The sequence below is a fragment of the Scyliorhinus torazame genome, chromosome 7, assembly GCF_047496885.1.
Source record: "Scyliorhinus torazame isolate Kashiwa2021f chromosome 7, sScyTor2.1, whole genome shotgun sequence".
Lineage (NCBI taxonomy): Eukaryota > Metazoa > Chordata > Chondrichthyes > Carcharhiniformes > Scyliorhinidae > Scyliorhinus > Scyliorhinus torazame.
This window is the reverse complement of record NC_092713.1, coordinates 309,645,804-309,673,748: the sequence shown is the minus strand read 5'-3', so window position 1 is coordinate 309,673,748 and position 27,945 is coordinate 309,645,804. Positions and strand designations below refer to the sequence as shown.

The window sequence follows — 27,945 nt, the reverse complement described above, 5'->3', positions numbered from 1 at the left end:
CTTTTGACCTTCATCCCTATTATTTTTACCCCTTTCCACCCGTCTGTCTGTGTGTGTGTGTGTGGGTGTGGGACAGTTAAAGTGGATGGTAGGTATTAGCTTGACGTTATCCAGTTGTATTTACTGCATATTTCACGATAGTTCTTGGCATAAATAAACAGTATTTGTGTTTAAACTTACAAACCTGGTGACTGTGATTATTGAGCAGCTAAGGGCCAAAGACTTTGTGTATTTTTCTAAGAATTATTGGTGAACGTTCTTGTGTTGTCACCTCTGGGGCCCGTGGGGCTGGAATTGACCGCGCACTAGCCCAGGGTGTCGTAACAGGTTACGAAGGGACGCTCCTCACAAATGGTGTTAGGCTGTGAATGCCTGGATAATGATCACGTGTCCAATCAGGATGGCTGTGACCCGGGAGGCAATGGTATCTCCATGGAATATATTGACCAATGACGAGAAATGCTCGAGTTCGAGTACGGCTGCTGGAAGAACCCAGTTGCATGTTTTTGGAAAGCTTCCGAATGGAGGAGCTATGGTTTCATTCATTCCTCAGAAAATTCTCACCTGCTGCCAATACCGGGCGACCTCTGGAAGGTTGAGGGCCTCGCAAAGATAAACCAGATTGAGAACATCCTTCTGAAAGCAACTTCCTCCAAAGCCTGCAATTGAATTAAACAAAAAGAGTTGAAGAATAAAATACCACAATTGGAAAGGTAAACAAAAAATTATTTAATGAATGGGGTGCAACTTGGGGGGGTTCAACATTAGTAATGGAGGGGCAATGGAGAAAATAATGGGACTTAGGATAAATAAATCGCCAGGACCTGAAAGTTTCCACCCGAAGGAGGTGAGGGAATAGCAGAAACATTGGTCCTACTTTTTCCAAAGCTCCTGTGATTCAGGAATCCCGCCCCTAGATTGGAGATTTGCTAATACCAAGTCATTATTTAAGAACGGTGGGAGAGAGGAACTAGGTACCTCGAGACCTATCAGTCCAACCTGATCTGTGGGGAACATCATTAGGATGGGGTGTGAATAAGCGCGGGAATAAAGGGCAGCACGGTAGCATTGTGGATAGCACAATTGCTTCACAGCTCCAGGGTCCCAGGTTCGATTCCGGCTTGGGTCACCGTCTGTGCGGAGTCTGCATATCCTCCAAATGTGTGCGTGGGTTTCCTCCGGGTGCTCCGGTTTCTTCCCACAGGGCAAAGATGTGCAGGTTAGGTGGATTGGCCATGATAAATTGCCCTTAGTGTCCAAAATTGCCCATAGTGTTGGGTGGGGTTACTGGGTTATGGGGATAGGGTGGAGATGTTGACCTTGGGTAGGGTGCTCTTTCCAAAAGCCGGTGCCGACTCGATGGGCCGAATGGCATACTTCTGCACTGTAAATTCTATGACCTATGATCTATGATCTAAAATAGACTAATCAGAGCAACAAGGCATTGTTAAAGACAAATCATTTCTGACTGATCCAGTTGAGTTTTATTTGGGGCGGTCATGAATAAGATAGATAAGGGGATGTCTACAAATGTCATCCAGATGGACTTATAGAAGGCATTCAATAAAGGTCCCACACAGGAAGTGAAGACCTATTATTTTTTTCCATCAACCTTTGACTTGGGTTGGAAAATGGCTGACAGACCTTCAGAATAAAGGGTGTTTGCGCTGATTAACAGGATGGGAATCGTGGCATTCTCCAGCAACGTGTTCTGTGTTTCAAATATTACATGGGCAATTCTAACTGTATGATGTACTAATGAGACAGTACACATCATGACAGGAAGTTACAATGTCTCATGACCTTGCCCTCTCTTGGAAAAACTTGTGGTTAAATGTAGTCACCATTAGAAATGTTACAATAAAGTTAACGCTTTCCTCACTCTAATGGACTCTGTAAATATCTGTGTCAGCGAGTGAAAGAACAAATGTGAACATATCTCTGACACTACTGGAATACTTTGAGCAGGTCTCAACCAAGACGTGTGGCCGAACCAGAGACACAGATTTGCTCGATCTGAGTGCACCTAGATGACTGAAAACTCAGCTCCCTACTTACCCACATACGCATGCTTGTGCACAAGCTGATGACTTGGAGAAAAGGTGAAATATCATTCCAAACAGTTGTGGGACACCTTTGAGGAACAAAACACACACCCTGCCAGATCTTCAACCAGAAGAGCCCGTTAGGATCCAATACGAAGCTCGCTAAGGTTGAAAAGACACCACTGTCCGTGTGAAGTTTGCACATTCTCCCCGTGTCTGCGTGGGTTTCACCCCTGCAACCCAAGATGCGCAAGTTAGGTGGATTGGCCACACTAAATTGCCCCTTATTGGAAAAAAAATAATTGGGTACTCTAAATCTAAATAGAAAAGACAGCACATCCATGGTCCTACCTCATCCAAACAGATAATTGTCCAGTCAGTCGGAACAAACGTTCACTGGTTGACACACAGAAGCAACCAAACAGGACACAGGTGCTACATTCATCAAGACATGCAAATGACAACCAGTTTGCTGAACTGGAGCCATGTACAAATTCTCCTTTTGCCCAGCAGAGCCCGAGGGGCCACCCACTGGACTCAAATCCCCATCGCCTCCTAAAAGAGCTGGAGACGCATTTGGATAGGCTAGTGAAACCCCACAGTGGTTTGCCCAATAAAAAATAAATTCAAGTCAGGGATGTAGTCTCAGGGGTTCATTCTAACTGATATGCTAATGAGACAATAGATATTATCACAAAGGGATGTAATGTTTCATGACCTGGCTCTCTCCTGCACAACCTCGTGGTCAAGATATAGTCACTTTTAGAAATGTGTTAATAAAAGTTAACGTTTTCCTCATCTCAGCAGTAAATATTCTGTGTTAGACCATATTTGTTATTGACTTGGACGAAACAATGGAGAGCTGTACATCTCAGTTTGCTGATAACACGAAGTTACGAGGGACAGTAACAAGTGAAGATAGAAGCAGGCGGTTACAAAGGAACATAAAGTGATGAAGTGGAGGAGGAATCTAATAAGGAGTTCAGTTTCAGGGCTATGGTGACGGCAGCATTGCCAATGGCTCCGAGTAGGTATTCAGGGAGCCCGGTGGTGCAGTCCACGGTGAAGATATGGAATCAGCTGAGGAGGCATTTTAGGGTGGAAGGGATGTCGGTGCTAACGCCGCTGTGCGGGGATCATGAGTTTGAGCCGGGGGGGGGGGGGGGGGGGGGGGGGGGGGGGGGGGGGGGGGGGGGGATAGTGTATACAGGAGGTGGAGGGAAGTGGGGCTGATCAAGGTGAGGGATCTGTATTTGGAAGAAGGGTTTGCCAGTCTGGAGGAGCTCAGGGAGAGGGTAGAGCTGCTGAGGGGGAGTGAGTTCAGGTATCTACAGGTTAGGGACTTTGCACAAAAGTTTCTGGAAGGGGTTCCCCAGATTGCCGGGATACACCCTGCTGGTGCGACTGCTGCTTCCGGATGTGGAAGGGGGTGGGGGAAAGAATTGGGATTATATATACAAGTGGCTGGGGGAGCAGAGAGGTGAGCGGGTGGTGAAGATCAAGGAGAAATGGGAAGCAGAGTTGGGAGGGGAGATCAATTGGGGAGTATGGAGTGAGGCACTGCGTAGGGCAAATGGGACCTCCTCCTGTGCAAGGATGAGCCTGATACAGTTCAAGGTGGTGCACAGGGTGCATATAACTCGGGCGAGAATGAGTGGGTTCTTTCAGGGGGTAGCAGAGTGTGAGAGGTGTGGGCAGGGGCCAGCGAATCATGCGCACATGTTTTGGGGTTGTGAAAAATTGGGAAGATTCTGGGTGGGAATGTTCGCGGTCTTAGCCAGGATAGTGGACGAGGAGGTGGGCCCGGCAATATTTAGGGTTTCAGAGAAGCCGGAGCTCATGGAGAGGAGGAAGGCCGATGTCTTGGCCTTCGCCTCTCTGATTGCACGGCGGCAAATTTTGCTGGAGTGGCGGTCGGCATCACCACCGGGGGTAGCAGCATGGTTGGGTGACCTGTACGACTTCCTGCGGTTAGAGAAGATAAAGTGTGAGTTAAGGGGCTCAGCAGGGGAGTTTGAGAAAAGGTGGGGGATGTTTGTGACCGTGTTTGAGGAACTGTTGGTCGCAGGGGGTGAAAAAATTTGAACAGACTGTATAGTTGATTGCTGGGAAATATGTTCCCAGGGTGTTTATTTGTTATAATCTGTTTCGATACAGGTTTGCAATAAAATACTTTCTGGAGCAAAAGGGGCGCCCTCAAGGAAGCATGTCGCAGGTCGGATCGCTCCCGCCTGCGATGGGCAAACGGACCTTTTGAACGGACTTTTACGGGACCTGGCTAGGTTGAGGGGACGATAGGGAAGAGGCTTCCCCATCCCCCCAGGGTATGAGCAGCTGGTCCAGAAGTGGTTGAGTGGAGCGGCAAGGATCGAAGCAGGAGCAGCGGGGACCCCAGGCCAGGCGGTGAAACATGGCGGACGGCAGGGACCAGGGAGCGGAGACTCACTGGCCAAGGGAGCAACAGATGGAGTTTTTTTTAAGAACTGCTTCGCCGAATTGAAGAGGGATACGTTGGACCCAATGAGGGCGGTGATGGACCGAATGGTCGAGGCGCAGGCGGTCCAGAAGAAGGCGCTCAGGGGAAGCTCTCCAGCCAGGCAGACATGGTGGCGGAGCTGGAGCACGAGGTGGAAGAGCTGAACACCCGCCAGAGGAGGATGCAGGTGCAGCTTGAAGAGCTGGGGAACAGAGCCAGGAGGCAGAATTTGAGGATCGTTGGCCTCCCCGAGGGCTGCGAGGGGTCGGATGTGGGTGCATACGTGAAAGGTATGCTCGAGGCGCTGATGGGCCGGAGGCCTTCCCCCGACCCCTGGAGTTGGATGGGGCGCATAGAGCCCCCGGAAGGAAGCCCAGAATGGGCGACCGACCGACTGAGGGCCTTGGTGGTCCGCGTTCACCGGCTTGCTGACAGGGAACGTGTGCTGCGATGGGCCAAGGCGGAGAGGAGCAGCAGATGGGAGAACTGCGAGGTGCGCATCTAACAGGACTTGGGAACGGAGCTGGCCAAGAGGCGCGCAGGATTCATCAAGGTAAAGGCAGCCCTCTACAAAAAGGTGAGGTTTGGAATGCTGTATCCTGCGAAGCTGTGGGTTACGTTTGAGGAACTCCACTACTACTTTGAGACACCAGAACAGGTTTGGACTTTTATTAAAGAAAAGCTGGACTTGAACTAACAGGCACTTAGTTTTCTCAGTGCTGTACAGTGACGGCGTTCTGTTGACCTAATTTGCTCTGGCTAGGTGTGGACATTTATTAACAGAAGCAGCTGAACTTGAACTAAAGGACTCTGGGCTCTCCGAGCTTTTGTGTGGCGGCGCTTTGTTAAATTATCCTGTACTGGGACTTCCGGTTGCGGCTATGTGGAGCCAAGTCGCACATTCGGCGGCTCCCGCAAAAACTGACTTTTGGGCTCTTTTCAGGGCCCCCAACGGTACTTTTTCGACGTTTCCCGGTGTGGGAAGGAGTCTACAACAGCTCCCCTTCAGTATATGGCTTCAACTAGGAGCGGGGCGACAAAAAAAGTGGTGGTGGACCCGAAGAAGGTGCGAGGGAAGAAGGACAAAATGGCGGCGGGCAGAGACCAGGCAGCGTGGATGCAGTGGGCGGAAGAGCAGCAGGAGGGTATCCAGCGCTGCTTCAGAGTGATTAAAACGGACCTGCTGGAGCCGATGACGGCGTCTATTGATAAGCTGCTGGAGACACAGACGGCCCAGGGAGTGGCGATCCGCGAGGCTCGACAAAAGATCTCTTGACAATGAGGACAAGATCTTAGGCCTGGCGGTAAAGGTGGAGGCTCACGAGGCGCTCCACAAAAAATGGCAGGAGCGGTTCGAGGAGATGGAGAATCGGTCAAGGCGGAAGAATCTGCGGATTCTGGGCCTCCCGGAGGGCTGGAGGGGCCGGACGTGGGGGCCTATGTGGTCACCATGTTGAACTCGCTGATGGGAGCGGGGTCCTTCCAGGGGCCCCTGGAGCTGGAAAGTGCCCATAGAGTGCTGGCGAGGAGGCCCAAGGCTAACGGGCCTCCGCGGGCGGTGCTGGTGCGGTTCCATCGGTTCGTCGATCGGGAGTGTGTGCTCAGGTGGGCCAAGAATGAGAGGAGCAGCAGGTGGGAGAACGCGGAGGTTCGGATATATCAGGACTGGAGTGCGGAGGTGGTGAAGAGGAGGGCTGGGTACAATCGAGTGAAGGCGGTGCTGCACAGGAAGGGGGTGAAGTTTGGCATGTTGCAGCCGGCGCGACTGTGGGTTACCTACAAGGACCGGCACCATTATTTTGAGTCTCCGGAGGAGGCGTGGGCCTTTGTTCAGGCCGAGAAGTTGGACACAGATTGAGGGTCGGGACGGGCGATTGGGGACTGCGGTAGATATGCTATGTTTATTTTTGTTTCGAGGGGGGGGACTTTGTATTGCTCCGGGTTTCTTTCGTTTTTTCTCTTTTGGGTCGGTGAGGGTGGCTGGGGGGGGGGGGGGGGGGGGGGGGGGGCAGTGTTTTGGTTGGGTTGGTCGGGGTGGCCCTTGGAGGTGAGATGGGGCCCCGAGGGGGAGGCCCGCGTCAGGGGTGAGGGGACCAGGCCTGTAAAAGGAGCTGCGTCAGAGGTGGTGGGGCCTGATAGGTGGAAAGCGCAGTGGTTGGGGCCGGGGAAGCGAGGGTTGTTTCCCGCGCTTAGAACAGAAGGGGGAGGGGAGAGCCTATGGATGGGGACGGGAAAGGAGGGTGTGCCACACAATGGGAGGAGTCGAAGGAGAGGCGGGAGTGGCCGGGGTCAGCAGGAGTTAACTGACTTGCGGAAGTGCAATGGGGGGGGGGGGGGGGGGGGGGAGTAAATCAGCTAGGATGGGTCCTAGCCCGGGGGGGGGTATCGAGTTGCTGCTGCTATGGTCAAGGAGGAGCTGGAGCGAGTGGGGGGGGGTGGTCGAGACGTGGGTATGCAGCTGTGGGAACGGGCCGGGTGTGGGGTGCGGGCGTGTGGCTGGCCGAGGAGGGGTCATGGCTAGTCGGCGGGGGAGGGGGGTGGGTAGCCCCCTGATCCGGCTGATAACCTGGAACGTAAGGGGACTGAATGGGCCGGTTAAGCGGGCCCGCGTGTTCGCGCACCTGAAGGGGCTGAAGGCGGATGTGGTTATGCTCCAGGAGACACACCTGAAGGTGGCAGACCAGGTAAGACTGAGGAAAGGGTGGGTAGGTCAGGTGTTTCATTCGGGGCTGGATGCCAAAAATCGAGGGGTGGCGATCTTGGTGGGAAAGAAGGTGTCGTTTGAGGCGTCGAGCATTGTGGCAGATAATGGCGGCAGGTACATAATGATAAGTAGTAAGTTGCAGGGAGAGAGGGTGGTACTGGTCAATGTGTATGCCCCGAACTGGGATGATGCGGGTTTTATGCGGCGTATGTTGGGTCGGATCCTAGACTTGGAAGTGGGGGGCCTGATAATGGGGGGAGACTTTAACACGGTGTTGGATCCTGCACTGGATCGCTCCAGGTCTAGGACGGGTCGGAAGCCGGCGGCGGCTAGAGTGTTGAGGGGGTTTATGGACCAAATGGGAGGGGTGGACCCTTGGAGATTAGCAAGGCCGGGGGCTAGGGAATTTTCATTCTTCTCACATGTCCATACGGCTTATTCCCGAATCGACTTTTTCATCTTGAGTAGGGCCTTGATAGCGAGAGTAGAGGATACCGAGTATTCGGCAATAGCCATTTCGGACCACGCCCCGCATTGGGTGGACTTGGAGATGGGGGAGGAGAGGGACCAGCGCCCGCTGTGGCGCTTGGAGGTGGGGCTGTTGGCAGACGAGGAGGTGAGCAAGCGGGTCGGAGGAAGTATAGAGAGGTACCTGGAGACCAATGACAATGGGGAGGTCCGAGTGGGGATGGTATGGGAGGCACTGAAGACGGTGGTGAGGGGAGAGCTGATCTACATTAGGGCACACAAGGAGCGGAGGGAGCGGGGGGAGAGGGAGAGGCTGGTGGGGGAGATGGTGAGGGTAGACGGGAGGTATGCGGAGGAGCCCGAGGAAAGATTATTGAGGAAGAAGCGTAGCCTCCAGGCCGAATTCGACCTGGTGACCACCAGGAAGGCGGAGGTGCAGCAGAGGAAGGCCCAGGGGGCGGTCTACGAGTATGGGGAAAAGGCAAGCCGGATGCTGGCGCATCAGCTTCGGAAGTGGGACGCAGCTAGGGAGATCGGGGGAGTTAAGGACAGGGGAGGGAGTGTGGTGCGGAGTGGAGCTGGCATCAATGGGGTCTTCAGGGACTTCTACCAGGAATTGTACCGATCCGAGCCCCCACGGGAGGGGAGGGATGGGCCGCTTCCTGGACCAATTGAGGTTTCCAAAGGTGGAAGAGGGACCGGTGGCGGGATTGGGGGCCCCGATTGGGCTGGAGGAGCTGATCAAAGGGATAGGAAGCATGCAGGTGGGGAAGGCACCGGGGCCGGACGGTTTCCCGGTCGAATTCTATAAAAAATATATGGACCTGTTGGGCCCGCTGTTAGTTAGGACCTTCAATGAGGCAAGGGAGGGGGGGCTTTGCCCCCGACGATGTCCCGGGCACTGATCTCCTTGATCCTGAAGTAGGACAAGGATCCCCTGCAGTGTGGGTCTTACAGACCGATTTCCTTGCTAAATGCAGTTGCCAAGGGGCTGGCGAAGGTCTTAGCCACGAGGATTGAGGGCCGCAGATCATCCATGAAGACCAGACGGGGTTTGTGAAGGGGAGGCAGTTGAACGCGAATGTGCGGAGGCTTTTGAACGTTATCATGATGCCGGCGAGGGAGGGGGAGGCGTAGATAGTGGTGGCGATGGACGCTGAGAAAGCCTTCGATAGTGTAGAGTGGGGGTACCTAGGGAGGTGCTGAAGAGGTTCGGGTTTGGGGAGGGGTTTGTCAGGTGGGTTAGACTGTTGTATGAGGTCCCGATGGCGAGTGTGGCCACAAACAGGAGGAGGTCAGAGTACTTTCAGTTGCACCGAGGGACGAGACAGGGGTGTCCCTTATCCCCCCTGCTCTTCGCACTGGCGATTGAACCGCTGGCTATGGCACTGAGGGAGTCAAGGAACTGGAGGGGGTTGGTGCGTGGTGGGGAGGAGCATAGGGTGTCACTTTATGCGGACGACCTGCTGCTGTATGTGGCGGACCCGGTGGGAGGAATGCCAGAGGTAATGAGGATCCTTAGGGAATTAGGGGACTTTTCGGGGTACAAGCTCAACATGGGGAAGAGCGAGCTGTTCGTAGGTCATCCAGGGGACCAGGAGAGGGGGTTTGGTGAGCTCCCACTAAAAAAGGCGGATAGGAGCTTCAGGTATCTGGGAGTCCAGGTGGCCAGGAGCTGGGGGGCCCTGCATAGGCTTAACTTTACAAGGCTGGTGGAGCATATGGAGGAGGAGTTCAAGAGGTGGGACGCATTGCCGCTGTCCCTGGCGGGTAGGGTGCAGTCAATCAAAATGACAGCGCTCCCAAGGTTTTTGTTCCTGTTCCAGTGCCTCCCCGTGTTTATCCCGAAGGCTTTTTTCAGGCAGGTTAACAGGAGTATAATGGGGTTTGTGTGGGCGCGAGGGACTCCGAGGGTGCGAAGGTTGTTCCTGGAGCGGAGTAGAGATAGGGGGGACTGGCGCTGCCCAACATCTGTGGGTACTACTGGGCCGCCAATGCGACGATGGTGCGCAAGTGGGAGATGGAGGGGGAGGGGGCTGCATGGAAGAGGCTGGAGACAGCGTCTTGTGTGGGTAAGAGTCTGGGGGCGCTGGCAACGGCACCGCTGCCGCTCCCTCCAAGGAGGTATACCTTATGAGATCTCGGAAACTTACCAGGTGATGCAGGAGAAGGAGGAGGCCTCGGTGGTGGAGGTAAAAGGTAAGTGGGAGGAGGGGTTGGGAGAGGAAATTGAGGAAGGGACATGGGCGAGGCTCAGCCTCATACAGTTTAAGGTGCTGCACAGGGCACACATGACCGGGACAAGGATGAGCCGGTTCTTTGGGGGTGAGGACAGGTGTGTTAGGTGCTCAGGGGGACCAACAAACCACACCCATATGTTCTGGGCATGCCCAGCGCTGGAGGAATTTTGGAAGGGCGTAGCGAGGACGGTGTCGAGGGTGGTAGGATCCAGGGTCAGACCGGGCTGGGGGCTCGCAATATTTGGAGTGGCAGAGGGGCCGGGAGAGCAGGAGGCGAAAGAGGCCGGAATTCTGGCCTTTGCGTCCCTGGTAGCCCGGCGAAGGATTCTTCTTCAGTGGAAAGATGCGAGGCCCCCAAGCGTGGAATCCTGGATCAGCGATATGGCAGGGTTCATTAAATTGGAGAGGGTGAAATTCGCCTTGAGAGGGTCGGTACAAGGGTTCTTTAGGCGGTGGCAACCGTTCTTAGACTTTCTGGCAGAACGATAGACATTGGTCAATGGCAGCAGCAGCTCGGGGGGGGGGGGGGGGGGGCTTGGTTTGTTTTTCTTGTGTGGGCACGTAGATTTGCTTTTGTGTTGATGATGGCTGTTAATTTATTATTTATGTATATGGGGGGGTTGTTCTTTTCTTTCTGTATTTTGTTGTTGATATTCTGTGAAAATTTGAATACAAATTATTTAATTTTTTTTAAAAATTCTCCTGTATTGTCATGTTCTATCCAAGATTGTTTACAGCCGGGACAGAGAGTGGGGGCTGGAGGGCGCATTGTGTAGGGTGTTTTGGGGGGATAGCATGAAGGGGGGGGGGGTGGGGGGGTGTATAGAGAGAGGGGCCCTGCACTTGGTACCTTTTGGCAGGAGAGCGGGGCCTCGGAGAGGGGGCTAGGGGCTGGTTAAGGGACTTGAAAGGGCACAGTGAGGTACAATCAGGTTAATGGGTCCTTGGTGTGTGGGGGGAGGGCCCGAGTGCTCGGGCGGGAGACAGACAGGCGCCAAGGGCAGGGGTCAGCGTAGCTAGCGTAGGTCAGGGGGCCCCAGGGAGATTAGGAGGGGGGGGGGGGCGGGCTAGGGCCAAGCGCAGGGCAGGCCTCGGGGGGGGGGGGGGGGGCAGCCGGGAAGGAGAGCAGAGGAGACTTAAGTGGGCAAGTGGGGGGAGGGGGGGGGGGGGTGTCTAGGGTTCCCCTGGGGGGAGAAGGTCGCTTGCAGACTCTCAGGGAATAGCGCAGGAAACCGACAGCAGCAGCACCTGAGGGAGGGGGTGGGGCTAGAGCCACGTTAGTTTAGTTGAACACGTGGGGCAGGACAAACAGAGATGACAGCGGAAGTTTATTCTTTCCCACTGTTTGTTTTCACTATGTTAAGGCTCTTTGCATACGGGCCTGTTTTCTCTCTGGAAATGTTACAAATTTGTTTTAAATAAAAAATTTCAAAAATAAAAATAAATAAATAAGTAAATAAAATACTTTCTTTGTAAATGAGAGGAAATGATTAGGCACAACTCCATCAGATGGAGTTCAGTCTGGGGAAGTGGGATTGTGGATGCAAGAAAGATAATAACTCGGAAGTGTTTGTTAAATGGGGAGAAACTAGAAACGGGATTGTAAAAATGAAGAATGGAAACGAGGAGAGTGATTTGCAAGTTGAAGTAATAATTAAAAGTGAGCAAATACCAATATCAATGGCAGTGTCATCTGGAGCTCAGTGGATAGCTCTAATGCCTCGGAATTAGAAAACTGTGCATTCACTTCCATTCCCAAATAGCAGGGCAATTAACCCAGTGTCAGAGGTCAATATCTAACCCTCAATCAATGACAGAAAAAGGATTATCCTGCCATTATCTCATGCGTGTTTTCATAGAATTTACAGTGCAGAAGGAGGCCATTCGGCCCATTGAGTCTGCACCAGCTCTTGGAAAGAGCACCCTACCCAAGGTCAACACCTCCACCCTATCCCCATAACCCAGTAACCCCACCCAACACTGAGGGCAATTTTGGACACAAAGGGCAATTTATCACAGCCAATCCACCTAACTTGCACATCTTTGGACTGTGGGAGGAAACCGGAGCACCCGGAGGAAACCCACGCACACACGGGGAGGATGTGCAGCCTCCGCACAGACAGTGATCCAAGCCGGAATCGAACCTGGGACCCTGGAGCTGTGAAGCAATTGTGCTATCCACAAGGCTACCGTGCTGTTGTGGGATATTGCGGTGTACAAATTGTTTCCGACATTACACCAATGATGACAGCACGGTGGCGCAGTGGGTTAGCCCTGTTGTCTCATGGCGCCGAGGTCCCAGGTTCGATCCCGGCTCTGGGTCACTGTCCGTGTGGAGTTTGCACATTCTCCCCGTGTTTGCGTGGGTTTCGCCCCCACAACCCAAAGATGTGCAGGTTCGGTGGATTGGCCCTTAATTGGAAAAAATGAATTAGGTACTCTAAATTTAAAAAAAACAAAAAACTTTTCAATCAAAAGGACAAATGCCGTTTTCTCCTTCAATCTCAAGGGTGTGCTAGAATAAACAATAATGTTTCAGTTACAGCCTTGATCAAACCCCGACCGGAGAACTGTGTTCCGTATTGGGTACCGGACAACTGTGTTCCCTACTGGGGAGTGAACATACCTTTCATCTTACCAACAAAAACAGGTTCAAGTTCCCAGGAGAACAGGCGTATTGAGAGGACAAGACCAATGGCCATCACTGCCAGGTTGATGCAACAAACGATGAGTAACAAAAGTTAGGTTCGACCCATGGTGTCCCAAACAAGGTCATCCCCACACCCCCACTACTTGCCTTCAAACAACCGCGCAACCTCAAACAAACCATTGTTTGCAGCAAACTACCCAGTCTTCAGAACAGTGACCACGACACCACACAACCCTGCCATGGCAATCTCTGCAAGACGTGCCAGATCATCGACATGGATACCACCATTACACGTGAGAACACCACCCACCAGGTACGCGGTACATACTCGTGCGACTCGGCCAACGTTGTCTACCTCATACGCTGCAGGAAAGGATGTCCCGAAGCGTGGCACATTGGCGAGACCATGCAGACGCTGCGACAACGAATGAACAGACATCGCGCAACAATCACCAGGCAGGAATATTCCCTTCCAGTCGGGGAACACTTCAGCAGTCAAGGGCATTCAGCCTCTGATCTCCGGGTAAGCGTTCTCCAAGGTGGCCTTCAGGACGCGCGACAACGCAGAATCGCCGAGCAGAAACTTATAGCCAAGTTCCGCACACATGAGTGCGACCTCAACCGGGACCTGGGATTCATGTCGCATTACATTCATCCCCCACCATCTGGCCTGCGAAATCCTACCAACTGTCCTGGCTTGACACAATTCACACCTCTTTAACCTGGGGTTACCCCATCTCTGGATCTGTAAAGATTTAATCACCTGCTAACGCTTGCATTCCAAGCATTGTTTGGCATCTTTGAATCTGTCTATATATATGTTTCTGGAACATACCTCTTCATTCACCTGAGGAAAGAGCAGCGCTCCGAAAGCTAGTGATATCGAAACAAACCTGTTGGACTTTAACCTGGTGTTGTAAGACTTCTTACTGTCCCAAACATTAGTCACACATGTGGCTGTCTGGGAATCCGAATGTGCTAACCGCATCTCTGAATGGTAAATGAAAATGAGCCATAGACACTATCGTTGGTTGTGCGATCTCATCTCAATGCTCCTATTTACAGGTCATAGGCATGTGAACTTTGACCAGAGTTTATTGGTAAAATGGCAGGATGAAAATCTATCAAATCCCTACAGTGAAGATGGCCATTTGGCCCATCGAACCAGCACCGACCCTCTGAAAGAGCACTCTACCTCGGCCCACTCTGCTACCCTATCCCCATAACCCCACCTGACCTGCATTAAGAGGCAATTTTAACGCGGCCAATCCACCTAACCTGCACACCTTTGGGTTGTGGGGGCAAAACCCACGCAGACACGGGGAGAATGTGCAAATTCCACATGGACAGTGACCTGGGGCCGACAAAGTTGACACCAAAGCTGAGAGGTTCTAACTATCAGGAAAGACGGAACTGACAGAGACCCTTCACTGTGGGCTTGGGTAGGGTGCTCTTTCCAAGAGCCGGTTCAGACTCGATGGGTCGAATGGCCTCCTTCTGCACTGTAAATACTATGACTATGACTTCGGAAAGGAGGAGGCTCAGGAGTTACCTGACGGAAATCTTTGAAATTCTGGAGGGATTTGATGGGATAGACACATAAAAGACATTTCCACTTGTGGAGTGTCCAAAACTAAGGGACCATAAATATAAAGGTCGTCACTAAGAAATCCAAAAAGGAATTAATGGGCAGCACGGCGGTGCAGTGGTTAGCACTGCTGCCTCACGGTGCCGAGGTCCCAGGTTCAATCCTGGCCCCGGGTCACTGTCTGTGTAGAGTTTGCACATTCTCCCCGTGTCTATGTGGGTCTCAGCCCCACAACCCAACAAGATGTTCAGGGTAGGTGGATTGGCCATGCTAAATTGCCCCTTTAATTGGGAAAAAAAAGAATTGGCTACTTTAAACTTATTTTTAAAAATGGAATTCAGAAGAAACGTCTTTACCCAAAGAGTGGTTAGAATATGGAACTTATCCATAGGGACTACTTGAGACAAGTAGCATAGATGTGAAACAAGCTCAGTGAAACATACGAAGAAGAAAAGGAGTAATTTGCAGATGTGGTTTTGATGAAATTGTGTGAGAGGAGGCGCTTAAACAACAAATTCAGCTTGGGCTGAATGGTCTGTTTGCGCTGTACACTGCGGAATGATATTCTTACCAACGCTGGCTTTTAGGAACTTGCTTCCAATCCTTTGGTCGGTGCCGATGGCATGGGCCACCTCCTCCACATCGGCCCCCGTCGCCTCGCACAAGGCACTGATAGAGTTAATGCTGCTGATCCGCTGAGCGAGAAAGGCATTGGCAGCCTGCAAGAGGGGTGTTGGGAGGAGGGGGGGGGGGGGGGGGGGGAAGAGAGAGGAAACACACACACAGACCTTTCATTAAACACTACACGTCACACAGCACATCAGTCTAAGAGAAGCTAATGCACAGGTTGAAACTGTATCTGTCCACCTTTACTCCATATCCCTTAGCAACAAAAACCCTGTCCCATGCAGTCTTAATCCCCAACACCACAGCCTTTTGGAGAGGGGTGGCCGGGGGGGGGGGGGGGAGGAGGAGGAGGAGGAGGAGGAGGAGGAGGAGGATGGAGGGAGAGAGAGAGAGAGAGAGACCATAACGTGGGTGGAAACTGAGTTCGCTGGTTTCATTCTTGCATAGTAGGCTAATTCGAAGATTCTGCATTCTTTAACAGGGCGCTCCCTGGCAGCAGAGATAGTTTATCTGTGTCTGCCCAACCACACAGGTATTACCCAATGCAAATCAACAAACAGCTGGTCATAATCTGGGATACATTTCCTGTGGAAACGTGTTGGACGCAGAATCAATGGTTAAGTTTCAATTATTCCCGTGTGGAGTTTGCACATTCTTCCCGTGTTTGCGTGGGTTTCGCCCCCCCCACAACCTAAAGATGTGCAGAGTAAGTGGATTGGCCACACCAAATTGCCCCTTAATTGGAAAAAACGAGTACTCTAAATTTATTTTTGTAAAGTTTCAATTATTCATCCAATTCCCTTTCAAATTAAAGATTGACAAGGCTGTGGAATGAATGGGATAGCACTGCTGAAGAGCGACACAGCCACAATGGGTTGAACGGCCTCCTTCTGCACCATTTCTTTCTATAATTGGGTTTCAAACCAAAAAGACTGACCCAAGTCTAATCCCGTGGGGCTCCGATTTAAAACCTCCCATGTTTTAAAAAGAGACGTCGTACCAGTTTAGACAGTTCCGATGACCAGGTGTTGGTTGTAATGATCTTGTTCTCCGGGACCCAATGTTCATAGATACTTTTGAGGGCCAGGATGGCCTTTTGACCTTCAGGTGTCTCATCTCCACCAATCAGTACTCTGTCTGGATTTTTTAGATCAGCAATTGCAGTTCCTTCAGCCAGAAACTCTGGGTTAGACAGCACCTAGCGATATAGAGATTTACACACATTATACTGAGCAAAATGCAACTTTCTTACACTCGAGAATTCTACAAGAGAGCTCTTCTGTCAAGCATCAACAGTACCAGATAACTTCTCTCTATGGAACCCAGCTTTGGCTTATCAAACTTGCCCACGAGGAAACAAGCGGGTAGACGTTTTGCTTTAGGCTCTATCAAGATGTGGGTCCGGACCTGGCTAAAAGGCGAGCAGCGGTTAACAAGGCCAAGGCCGTGTTGAATTAAGAGTGGAGCTCGGTTTGGGGTGGAATACCCTGCACACCTCCGGGTGACTTACGATACAAATGACTATTATTTTGATGCGCCGAAGGAAGCTGATGCTTTTGTTAGGAAGCATGGGCTGTGGGCGGGTTTGTTGTAATTTTTACGAGATCTTTGTATTATTGGATTGGATTTGTTTATTGTCACGTGTACCCAGGTACAGTGAAAAGTATTTTTCTGCGAGCAGCTCAAACAGATCATTTAGTACATGAAAAGAAAAAGAAAATACACAAGGAGGGCAATAAAGGCACACAATGTAAATTGGGGAGGGCAACCGGAGTTGCTGGCAAGTAGGAAACAGTTGCAGATGCAATTGGAGCTAATCTCAACGAGCCAGGCGGTGAGCCACCTGCAACGCTCGAGGGGGACATTCCAGTAACACGAGGAGAAAGCCACTCGCCTTTTACCGGACCAGCTGAGGTGGCAGGCTGCCTCCCAGCAGAGTGTGCAGGTAAGGCAGTCGGGTGGCTGGTTGGTTTCCGCCCATTCGGAGGTTAGTGCTGCGTTTGAAGCCTTTTATCGAAGGCTGTATAGACCAGAGCCCCCCGAGAGGAGTTCACCCATGAGGCAGTATAAAGGGTTGTTCTTCCCGGTGGTGGAGTGGGAGAGAAGGGAGAAGTTGGAATCCCCGTTGGGCCCCCCCGAGGAGATTATGAAAGGTACTGGTTTAATGCAGTTGGGTAAAGCTCCAAGCCTGGATGAATTTCCCATCGAGTTCTATAAGAAATTTGCGAGACAGTTGGTCGCACGGATATTGGACATGGTTTGTGAAATCTATCCCAGGAGAATTGCCGGTTACATTGGCACACGTCTCTATTTCCCCGATTTTGAAGAAGGATAAAGACCCTACAGAATGTGGGTCATATTGGCCTGCCTCGTTGAATGTTGATTCTAGATTGCTGGCTAAATTGCTGGCATTGCGGTTGGAGCCCTGCCTTCCAGGGGCGATCCCGGAAGAACGGACGGGTTTTGTCAAGGGTGGGCAGGTATTGGCCAATGTACAATTATCAAATATCATTCTTTTCCCCCTCGCCAGCATCCAAACCAGATGCGATTGTCTCAATAGTCACCGAAAAAATGTTTGATAGGGCCGAGGGCGGGTATGTATTGGAGATTCTCGGGAGGTTTGGTTTTGGGCCAAAGTTTATAACTTGGATTCATCTTTTGTATAGGGCTCCCATCACAAGTGTTCGCCCAAACGCCTTGAGCTCGGGTTACTTTCAGTTGAAGAGGAGTACAGGGCAGGGTTGTCCATTGTCTCTGCTTCGGTTTGCTTTGGCAATCAAACCCCTGGCCATAGTGCTAAGATCATCCACTGAGTGGTGGGGACAAAGCGGGAGGGAGGATAGGGTGTCCTAGTATGCAGATGATCTGCTCCCATGTAATGGGCTCAGTCTCCACCATTGATGAGATAATGAAGCTACTCAGGAATTTTGGCTCCTCGGGGGTGTAAGTTGAATTTGGATAAGAGTGAATACTTTCCGGTGAATCCCCTAGCGGGGGGAGCCAATCTGGGGGTAGTGCCTTTTCGCCTGGCCAGATCTAGCTTTCGTTATCTGGGAAAGCGGTTAGCCCACAATTGTGCCTCACTTGATAAGTTATGCTGATCTGGTGAATGGGGTAAGCATGGGGTAAGAATACTGTGAGCAATTTTGGGCCCCTCACCTCAGGAAGGACATACTGGCACTGGAGCGGGTCCAGCGGAGATTCACACGGATGATCCCAGGAATGGTAGGCCTAACATACGATGAACGTCTGAGGATCCTGGGATTATATTCATTGGCGTTTAGGAGTTTGAGGGGAGATCTAATAGAAACTTACAAGATAATGAATGGCTTAGATAGGGTGGATGTAGGGAAGTTGTTTCCATTAGCAGGGGAGACTAGGACCCGGGGGCACAGCCTTAGAATAAAAGGGAGTCACTTTAGAACAGAGATGAGGAGAAATTTCTTCAGCCAGAGTGGTGGGCCTGTGGAATTCATTGCCACAGAGGACGGTGGAGGCCGGGACGTTGAGTGTCTTTAAGACAGAAGTTGATAAATTCTTGATTTCTCGAGGAATTAAGGGCTATGGAGAGAGAGCGGGTAAATGGAGTTGAAATCAGCCATGATTGAATGGTGGAGTGGACTCGATGGGCCGAATGGCCTTACTTCCGCTCCTATGTCTTATGGTCTTATGGTAAGTCTGGCTTGCAGAAGTGGGAGAATCTCCTCTGTCCTTCGAGGTCCAATTCATTCAGGTATTTCCAAGTCTGTGATTTCCTGTCCAAGCAGATCTCTTCATTTCCCTTGGCACCTTCACCCTCCCTCTGGAATAGGATCTCATCTCTGGCAGAGTTGGGTGAGGGGGAAGATTTTGGACATTGATAGCCATATCCTGTCGGCAGAGCAGGCCCCGTTGGATGAGGTGAAGAGGAAGTGGGAGGGTGAGTTGGGTTTTGATGGCTAGGGGGGTGGAGTGAAGCTCTTCACAGGGTCAACTCAACCTCTTCCAATGCTACGCTCTACTTGACCAAGATGAGGAGGAGTGGTTTTTTTCTCAGGGGTGGAGATAGATGCAAGCGTTGTTCTCGGTGGCTGGTGAATGGGTGTCCCAAACTTGTAAACTTCTGGGTCTCCTTCTTTAGCACCATGTCAGAGATTCTTGATATCGAGCTTATGTCGTCTGGTGGCCATTTTGGGGGTTTCGGACTCACCGATGCTGCAGACGGGGGTGACGGCCGATGTCCTCGCCTCTGCCTCGTTGATACCCGGAGGGGAGTTCTGTTGGGGTGGAGATCTCCTACTCCGCCTAGTGATTCGGCCTGGTTGGGTGACTTAATGGATGGAGTTCCCATAGCTAGAGAAGGTCAAATACACCGTTCGAGGGTCGGTAGTGACAAATGTGATACCCTTATTGAAGAAAGAGTCCGGGGGCATTTCTCTAACTACAGGTCAGTCAGTTTATCAGGTTTTACAAAGGACAATCAGAGAAAAATGAGCATGGACTTGGAGTTAATGAAAGACAGCCACCGTGGATTTGTACAAGGCAGAATAGAGACAGAAAATGTTGGAAATACTCAGCAGGTCTGGCAGCATCTGCGGAGAGAGATGTTTCAGGCTTGTGGCTTCAGAGCCCGTGGCGAGATTCTCGAACCCATCCCAGTTGATCTCGGCCTAGAAATGATGACCACCCCCGCCCTCTCAGTTGGGCGTAAAAAAACCACGGTGCTACTTGAAGAAAGGCAGAGGAGTTCTCCTCATTTTCCTGCTTAATATTGATCCCTTACCCAACGAAACTCCAAAAACTGATCTGGCTATTTACCATATTGCTGTTTGAGGGTTTTGCTATGTACACACACTTACAATATCACAAAAGAAAGAATACCTCACCAAAGAATACCTCACTAACTATGAAGCACTTTGGGTGGGCGGCATGTGGCGCAGTGGTTAGCACTGGGACTGCGGCGCTGAGGACCTGGGCTCGAATCCCAGCCCTGGGTCACTGTCCGTGTGGAGTTTGCACATTCTCCCCGTGTCTGCATAGGTTTCACCCCCACAACCCAAAGATGTGCAGATTAGGTGGATTGGCCACATCAAATTGCCCCTTAATTGGAAAAAAATAATAATTGGGCACTCTAAATTTTTTTTTTTAATGAACTGTGAAGCACGCTGAGACAACATGACGTTGTTAGTGGCACATTTCTCACATCTGGACAACGCAAGTCAAAACTCAACCACGATCAATATTCAGAGATCTTGCTGCAATCAGGCACCATTCAGATCCTGACCGAACATCTCCTACCTGAAGGTACAGGTTGGGCTTAGTGTTGGCATTGAAGATCCTCCGAATGCTCTCTGCTGCCCTCACCGGCACCGTGCTTTTCTCCACCACTATCTTGCCACCATTGCCCACCTCTGCTATCCGGCGGGCACAGGCCTCGATGTATTTCAGGTCTGCAGCACGGCCTTTGCCAATACCAAAGGTCTTTGTGGGAGTGTTGACCTATTAAGAATTGACAGGAGAGGAAGATGATTCATGTCTACAACATTCGCAGCAAAACGTGGTCTTGTGTTAATTCTGTTTTTAGGTCGCCGTACTTGCGTCCGTCAACTTGCCTGCAAAGGTCATTAATAAAAGCATCACCTGGTTTCTGGGCCATTTTGTGGAATTTGGCCCTTGCCAGAACCTTCATACTCCTCAGGTTGAAATAGTTATTGAAGGCTTTTAAGACCTCTTCAACTTTATCAGAGGTCTCATTGATGCCTTATCTTGCAAAAACATCTGCGAGAATAAACGTGGAGTAGATCTTTCTACCCATGGGGAGGAAAAAACTAGAAGTCCTAAATATGACACAGTGACTAATGAATCCAAATAAAATTCAGAAGAAACGTCTTTACTTGGATTGGTGAGAATATGGAATAACCACCACGCGGTTATGATTGAGGTAATTAGCATAAGGGAAAGCTAGCTGAGGGGCAGCACGGTAGCATTGTGGATAGCACAATTGCTTCACAGCTCAAGGGTCCCAGGTTCAATTCTGGCTTGGGTCACTGTCTGTGTGGAGTCTGCACATCCTCCCCGTGTGTGCGTGGGTTTCCTCCGGGTGCTCCGGTTTCCTCCCACAGTCCAAAGATGTGCAGGTTAGGTGGATTGGCCATGATAAATTGCCCTTAATGTCCAAAATTGCCCTTAGTGTTGGCTGGGGTTATGGGGATGGGTGGAGGTGTTGACCTTGGGTAGAGTGCTCTTTCTAAGAGCCGGTGCAGACTCGATGGGCCGAATGGCCTCCTTCTGCACTGTAAATTCTATGATAATCTATATGAGGGTGAAAGAGAAAGATATACTGATAGAGCGAGATGAAGCAAACAAGGTTGATGGTTATTTTGTGATTTTACAGTGTTCAGAAACAGCTAAGAGTTTGTTCTGTGAATATATATCCCAGGGTGCCGACCCGACTGTCTATCTCTTACTGTGGCTACATTCACGGCCTGGTGGCCCTGGAGAGGGAACAGGTGGTGTTCACTGGTATGTTTCAGGCATTCCATGACTGGTGGGTGCCCTAGGGGCTGGGGTGCATCATCACCCTTGCGAATGAGATTTTGTTTAGTTTGTCAAGTTTCCTCTGACATTTTAGTTAGTGTCCCATCGGGTGCTGTCACCCCCACTCTCAACTATTGATTTTTATTTTTTTGCCTTAGCAAAAGACTATATTCCCCGGGTGGCACATGCACTGCGGCACTGCAGTCATGTGTCCAGGAGTAGTAAATATCTGTCTACCAGCCACATGGGAGTGCAACAGGAAATACACTGGATGACATTGTGAGAGTCTAAAGTGTGATTAGAGACCAGGAGACATAAGAGACTTTTTACTGGGCAGGATCGCAGAACAAATGCAAAGTCAGAGTCTCCAGTTTCCCACTAACTCAAGACAAAGTAACAGAGAGAAGAGGGAGTTCACAAACTCTGAAAGCCAGAGGATGGAAACATAAACAAGGAGAAACATTAAAGTGCTAAATATGAAACCTGCTCACCGATATAAAGATCAGATCAGCCTCTTTAATCGCACTGTCGATGTCAGTGGAGAAGAAAAGATTCCTCCCACGACAGGACTCCACCACTTCCTGAAGCCCTGGCTGTATGTAAAATTGGAAAACATATTGATTTGCAATATAATAATCATGTTATTTTACATTATTAACCAAAGCACTTTATACCTCCCACAACTCCAATAGTAAGACCTGCAGTAAGTATATCCTGCTGGGGGGCCATCCATTCTCCCTGACGACCCACACCATCCAGTCTCCCTAACGACCCACACCATCCATTCTCCCCAACGACCCACACCATCCATTCTCCCCAACTACCCACACCATCCAGTCTCCCCAATGATCCACACCATCCATTCTCCCCAATGACCTACACCATCCAGTCTCCCCAATGATCCACACCATCCATTCTCCCCAACGACCCACACCATCCATTCTCCCCAACGACCCACACCATCCATTCTCCCCAACGACCCACACCATCCAGTCTCCCCAACGACCTACACCATCCATTCTCCCCAATGACCCACACCATCCAGTCTCCCCAAAGACCCACACCATCCATTCGCCCCAATGACCCACATCATCCATTCGCCCCAACGACCCACACCATCCATTCTCCCCAACGACCCACACCATCCATTCTCCCCAACGACCCACACCATCCATTCGCCCCAATGACCCACATCATCCAGTCTCCCCAACGACCCACACCATCCATTCGCCCCAACGACCCACATCATCCATTCGCCCCAACGACCCACACCATCCAGTCTCCCCAATGACCCACACCACCCAGTCTCCCCAACGACCCACACCATCCATTCTCCCCAATGACCCACACCATCCATTCTCCCCAACGACCCACACCATCCATTCGCCCCAACGACCCACACCATCCATTCTCCCCAACGACCCACACCATCCATTCTCCCCAACGACCCACACCATCCAGTCTCCCCAACTACCCACATCATCCATTCTCCCCAACGACCCACACCATCCATTCGCCCCAACGACCCACACCATCCAATCTCCCCAACGACCCATACCATCTAATCTTTGATCAGCCAAGTTACCAGAAGACATTCCACGCATGGGGAATTATAGCGGAGGTCAAGCCAACGCCATCAGGAGAACGAGGCTGAAAACGCGGTGATCCGACGACATTATAGCAGATTGTACAGTGATGACGGCTCTTACAAAAGGAGCGGATTCCGCACTATACACCAGGGTTCATTCCTAAAGCAAAATTATAACGCCCAAAGCATTGTCTCTCCCATTTCCAAAGGTCATCGTCAGGAGTATCCCTTCCATAAAAGGCAGTCAGTAGGAGTCACCTCAAAGATAGGAAGGTGGTTGGAATTCCAGGCCTTAATTCGCTCCACATTTACATCCACCACAGTCACGGTGATCTCCTTACACATCTGAGCAATGACGCTGCATGTTGGACCTCCAACATACCCTGCTCCTATACAGCAAATCTTCTTCACTTGGACCATCATCTCCACCTAGTTTTAAAGCAACAGAGAAGGAAAACGGTGTTGAACATCAGAAAATAGGTACAACAAACAAACTGCAGCTGGACTGTTTGGCGTGCGCAATATCGATCCTCAGATTGCGCTACCCACTATCTCCTCTCTCCCCACCGCCACTCTCACTTTGTTTCACTGAAGTTACGCCAAACGGTTTAGAGCGCCAAGAATGGTTCTGGTCTCCATATTACAAAAAGGATATAGATGCACTGGAGAATATGCCACGGGTAACAGCAGAATTGCAACAAGACCCGGATAATATTCAGGTTTGGGCTCACAAGTGGCAGTAATAGTCATTCCAGAAAAGTGCCAGGCAATGGACATCTGCAACGAGATAATCTAACCATCTCCCCTTGACATTCAATGGCATTACCATCGCTGAATTCCCCCACGATCAACATCCTGGGGTCACCATTGGCCAGAAAATGAACATGACCAGCCACATAAATAATGTGATTATAGGAGCCAAAGGCTGGAAATTCTGCAGCGAGTTATTCATTTCCTAACTCCCCAAAGCCTGTCCACAATCAACAAGGCACAAGTCAGGATGTGATGGAATGCTCTCCACTTGCCTAGAGGAGTGCGGCTCCAACATCAATCAGGAAGCTTTTAAAAAAAAATTTAGAGTACCCAATTGTTTTTTTTTTAAGAATTAAGGGGCAATTTAGCGTGGCCAATCCACCTAACCTGAACATCTTTCGGTTGTGAGGGTGAAACCCACGCAGACAAGAGGAGAACGTGCAAACTCCACACGGACAGTGACCCAGGGCTGGGATTTGAACCCCGGTCCTCAGCGCCATAGTCCCAGTGCTAACCACTGTGCCATGTGCTGCCCTCCCCTACCAATCAGGAAGCTTGACACCATCCAGGAAAAAGATTATTCAGCACCCCATCCGCAAACTTAAATATTCACTCCCTCTACCACCGAAGCACAGTGGTAGCAGTGTGCATCATCCACACGATACCACTGCAGGAACAATGCCTTCCAAACCCATCCCAATGACTACCTGGAAGGACAAGGGCAGCAGATACACTGGAACACCACGATCTGCAAGTTCCCCGCCCAACCACCCACCATCCTCCCTTGGAAATATATCGGCCATTCCTTCACTGGCATTGGGTCAAAATCCTCCCTAAGAGCACTGTGGGTGCACCTACACCACATGGACTGCAGCGGTTCAAGGCGGCAGCTCACCACCACCTTCCCACGGTCAATCAGGACTCAGCAACAAATGTTGGCCGAACCAGCAGCGTCCACATTCCCCAAAATAAAGAGGTTCTAATTATTGGGGAAAAGGTTCTACTCATTGGGCAGAATTTAGCAGGTTGGGCTCATTGTTCTTGAAAGAAAAGTCTGTGGTGTGATAAAGAGAATAGATCCTTAAAGTGACACAAGTGTTTGACCGGTTGGACACAGATGTTCTCACTAATTGGGGGGAGACCAAAACTGTGTCCCATAAATACAACAGCCATTAACAAATTCAATAGGGATTTCAGGAGAAACTTCTTCACTGAGGCTACATGACACAAGGAGTAGTTTAGGAAAATGGTCTAGATACAGTAAAAAAAAAGAACCTGGATGAATGGGGAAGAGGAAAGGAATAGAAGGTCACACAGATCGGGAGAAATGCAGTAAAGTAAGAGGAACACAAAACATTCGCAGAGATCAACTGAGCTGAATGACCTGCCTGAGCTATAGGTTCCACATAACTGTAGGGTATAATTGGCCCAGAGGTAGCCGTGGAGTCACTGAGTGATAACGGTCACACCAATGAAGCAAAATATTTCGCAGCCACGTTACCAGATTGCAGTTTAACTTCTGTAACCTTTCCCCAAGTAGAAAAGACGTGCATTTACATCATAGAATATAGATTTTTTAAAGATGTTTTCTGCAAGCTGATTCCCTCCCTTCAAAAAGGTCCACAGAACCCACATCAAAAATAATACTGTGGATGTTGAAAATCTGAAATCAGAGGCAGAACATGCTGGAATTTAAAGAAAACGATTGCTTGAAACGCCCAGATGGTTCTCCGTACAGCGGGCGTCACGTCTTTGTGATTGAAAGAGTTGGATTGTAACCTGGGCTCAAATTGCAGTCCTTATCTGCCCAGTTCACAGGAGATAGCTTTGAGCTGATTTGGGGGTTGGGGGGGGGGGGGGGATTTGTGCCGGAGCAGAGGGGAGGGGGAGCGGTCTGCCCACCGAGAGAAGGCAGCAGCCAGCGATGGAGGGGAGCCCCTGCTCACCGCAATGAACTGCAAAGGAGGAAGCCAGGCACTGAGACAGCCCCGGGGAGGCCGGGCATCTCAGCTGTCCTGCAACACCGAAACCCCCCTGGAAAGAGCTGCATTGGGGGGGGGGTGGAGGGGAGAACAAATTCCTGCAGCCTCGCTGCCCCAGAAAGATAGCCAGCCGCTACAGTCACAGCATTAAAGTAACATGTGATGCAACAAAAACCTCTCCGCCAGAGCAGGGGTCTGGGCGAGGTGGCAGCCGGGGAGTGGGAAGCGCGGCCCGGGGCTGGGTCAATTACCTGTCAATTTCCAAACTCTTGAAATCGATTCCACGCCGACCTCAACCGCTCCTTGCAGCAGCCACGCAAGCGGCAGCTCCACAGCCCAATGGCTGCTGGTGTGATGGGGAGGCTGGGAGGAGGAGACAGGGAGATTGTGGCCAGCCCTGACTCCGCCTGCTTTGTCAACCCGCCCGCAGGAGCCCATTCGGCCCATACGCGCCCTCCTATCCGATCAGCCCCACTCCCGGGTGCACTGCCCAAGTTTGAGGTAATAATAATAATCTAATAATATTTATTGGTGTCACAAGTAGGCTTGCGTTAGTTAACAGTGCAATGAAGTTACTGCGAAAATCCCCTAGTCGCCACACTCCGGCGCCTGTTCGGGTACACGGAGGGAGAATTCAGAATGTCCAATTCACCTAACATGGGCGACACGGTAGCACAGTGGTTAGCACTGTTGCTTCACAGCGCCACGGTCCCGGGTTCGATTCCCAGCTTGGGTCGCTGTCTGTGTGGAGTCTGCAGGTTCTCCCTGTGTGTGCGTGGGTTTCCTCCGGGTGCTCCGGTTTCCTCCCACAAGTCCCGAAAGACATGCTGTTGGGTGAATTGGATATTCTGAATTCTCCCTCACTGTACCTGAACAGGTGCCAGAGTGTGGCGACTAGGGGATTTTCGCAGTAACCTCATTGCAGTGTTAATGTAGCCTACTTGTGACTCTAATAAAGATTGTAAAGAATAACAAGTACATCTTTCGGGACTTGTGGGAGGAAACCGGAGCGCCCGGAGGAAACCCACGCAGACACGGGGAGAACGTGCAGACTCCACACAGAAAGTGACCCAAGCCGGGAATCAAACCCGGGTCCCTGACGCTGTGAAGCAACAGTGCTAACCGGAGTATTGGCCATGTCAGTTCTAAATATGCCACTGCGATCTTTTCCAATTCACTCACCATTCGAAGTCCCGAAACTTCAGTAAAATTACGCTCTGAAGAAGTCATTTCGACTCAAAGCGTTAATTCTGTTTCCAGACCTGACTTTCCCCAGCCTTTTCTGTTTTAATTTCAGTAAAACTGCTTTCTTAGTGAGAAATATTAGTGGTCATCTTATTTTGAACCATATGGTCTTGTGAATCATTACTCTTTAACATGACACATGAAGCATACAGATTGGCCAAGAAAAATAATATGTCTGAGGATTGGGAGCAGTTTAGAATTCAGCAAAGAAGGACAAAGGGATTGATTAAGAAGGGGAAAGTACAGTATGAAAGGAAGCTTGCAGGCAACATAAAGACTGAAACTAAGAGTCTCTACAGATATGTGAAGAGAAAGAGATTGCTAAAGAGAAATATAGGCCCACTGCAGAGAAAAACAGGGGAATGCATAGTAAGGGACAAAGAATTGGCTGAGCAATTAAATACATACTTTGGTTCTGTCTTCACAAACGAGGACACAAATCAGATCCCAGAAATGTTGGAGAATGAAAGGTTTAGTGAGAGGGAAGAACTGAGGGAGATCAATATTAGTAGAGAAATGGTGCTGGGAAAACTGATGGGATTGAAGGCGGATAAATCCCCAGGGCCTGAGAATCTGCATCCCAGAGAGCTTAAGGAGGTGGCTCTGGAAATAGTGGATGCATTGGTGGTCATCTTCCGGGAGTCTACAGACTCTGGAACTGTCCCTGCAGAATGGAGGGTAGCTCACGTCACTCCGATATACAAAAAGGGAGGCAGAAAGAAAGCAGGGAATTATAGACCAGTAAGCCTAACATCGGGAGTGGGGAAAATGCTTGAATCCATTGTCAAGGACTTTACAGCGGAACATTTAGAAAGCAGTGGCAGGATCAGTCAGAGTCAGCATGGATTTATGAAGGGAAAATCATGCTTGACAAATCTGTTGGAATTCTTTGAAGAGGTAAGCAGTACAGTCGAATAGGGGGAGCCAGTCGATGTGGTATATTTAGACTTTCAGAAGGCGTTTGACAAAGTCCCGCGTAAGAGATTATTGTGCAAAATTAAAGCGCATGGGATTGGGGGGGGGTGTATTGAGGCGATAGAAAATTGGTTGGCAGAGAGGAAAC

General features: G+C 50.5%; 1 protein-coding gene across 1 annotated transcript in view; it reads right to left on the bottom strand.

The window, feature by feature from the left end:
* Window positions 1-26,001, bottom strand: part of LOC140427177 (UDP-glucose 6-dehydrogenase-like) — a 48,588-nt gene extending 22,587 nt beyond the window's left edge. Inside the window, exons 1-7 of the mRNA XM_072512753.1 lie at window positions 25,889-26,001; window positions 23,161-23,331; window positions 21,806-21,907; window positions 20,076-20,276; window positions 15,799-15,996; window positions 14,743-14,890; window positions 565-659 (exon numbers count right to left, since the gene is read on the bottom strand). Coding sequence (XP_072368854.1) covers window positions 565-659; window positions 14,743-14,890; window positions 15,799-15,996; window positions 20,076-20,276; window positions 21,806-21,907; window positions 23,161-23,325 — 909 coding nt within the window. The 5' untranslated portion in view covers window positions 23,326-23,331; window positions 25,889-26,001. The remainder of the gene's footprint in view (window positions 1-564; window positions 660-14,742; window positions 14,891-15,798; window positions 15,997-20,075; window positions 20,277-21,805; window positions 21,908-23,160; window positions 23,332-25,888) is intronic.
* Between the last annotated feature and the right edge of the window lie 1,944 nt (window positions 26,002-27,945).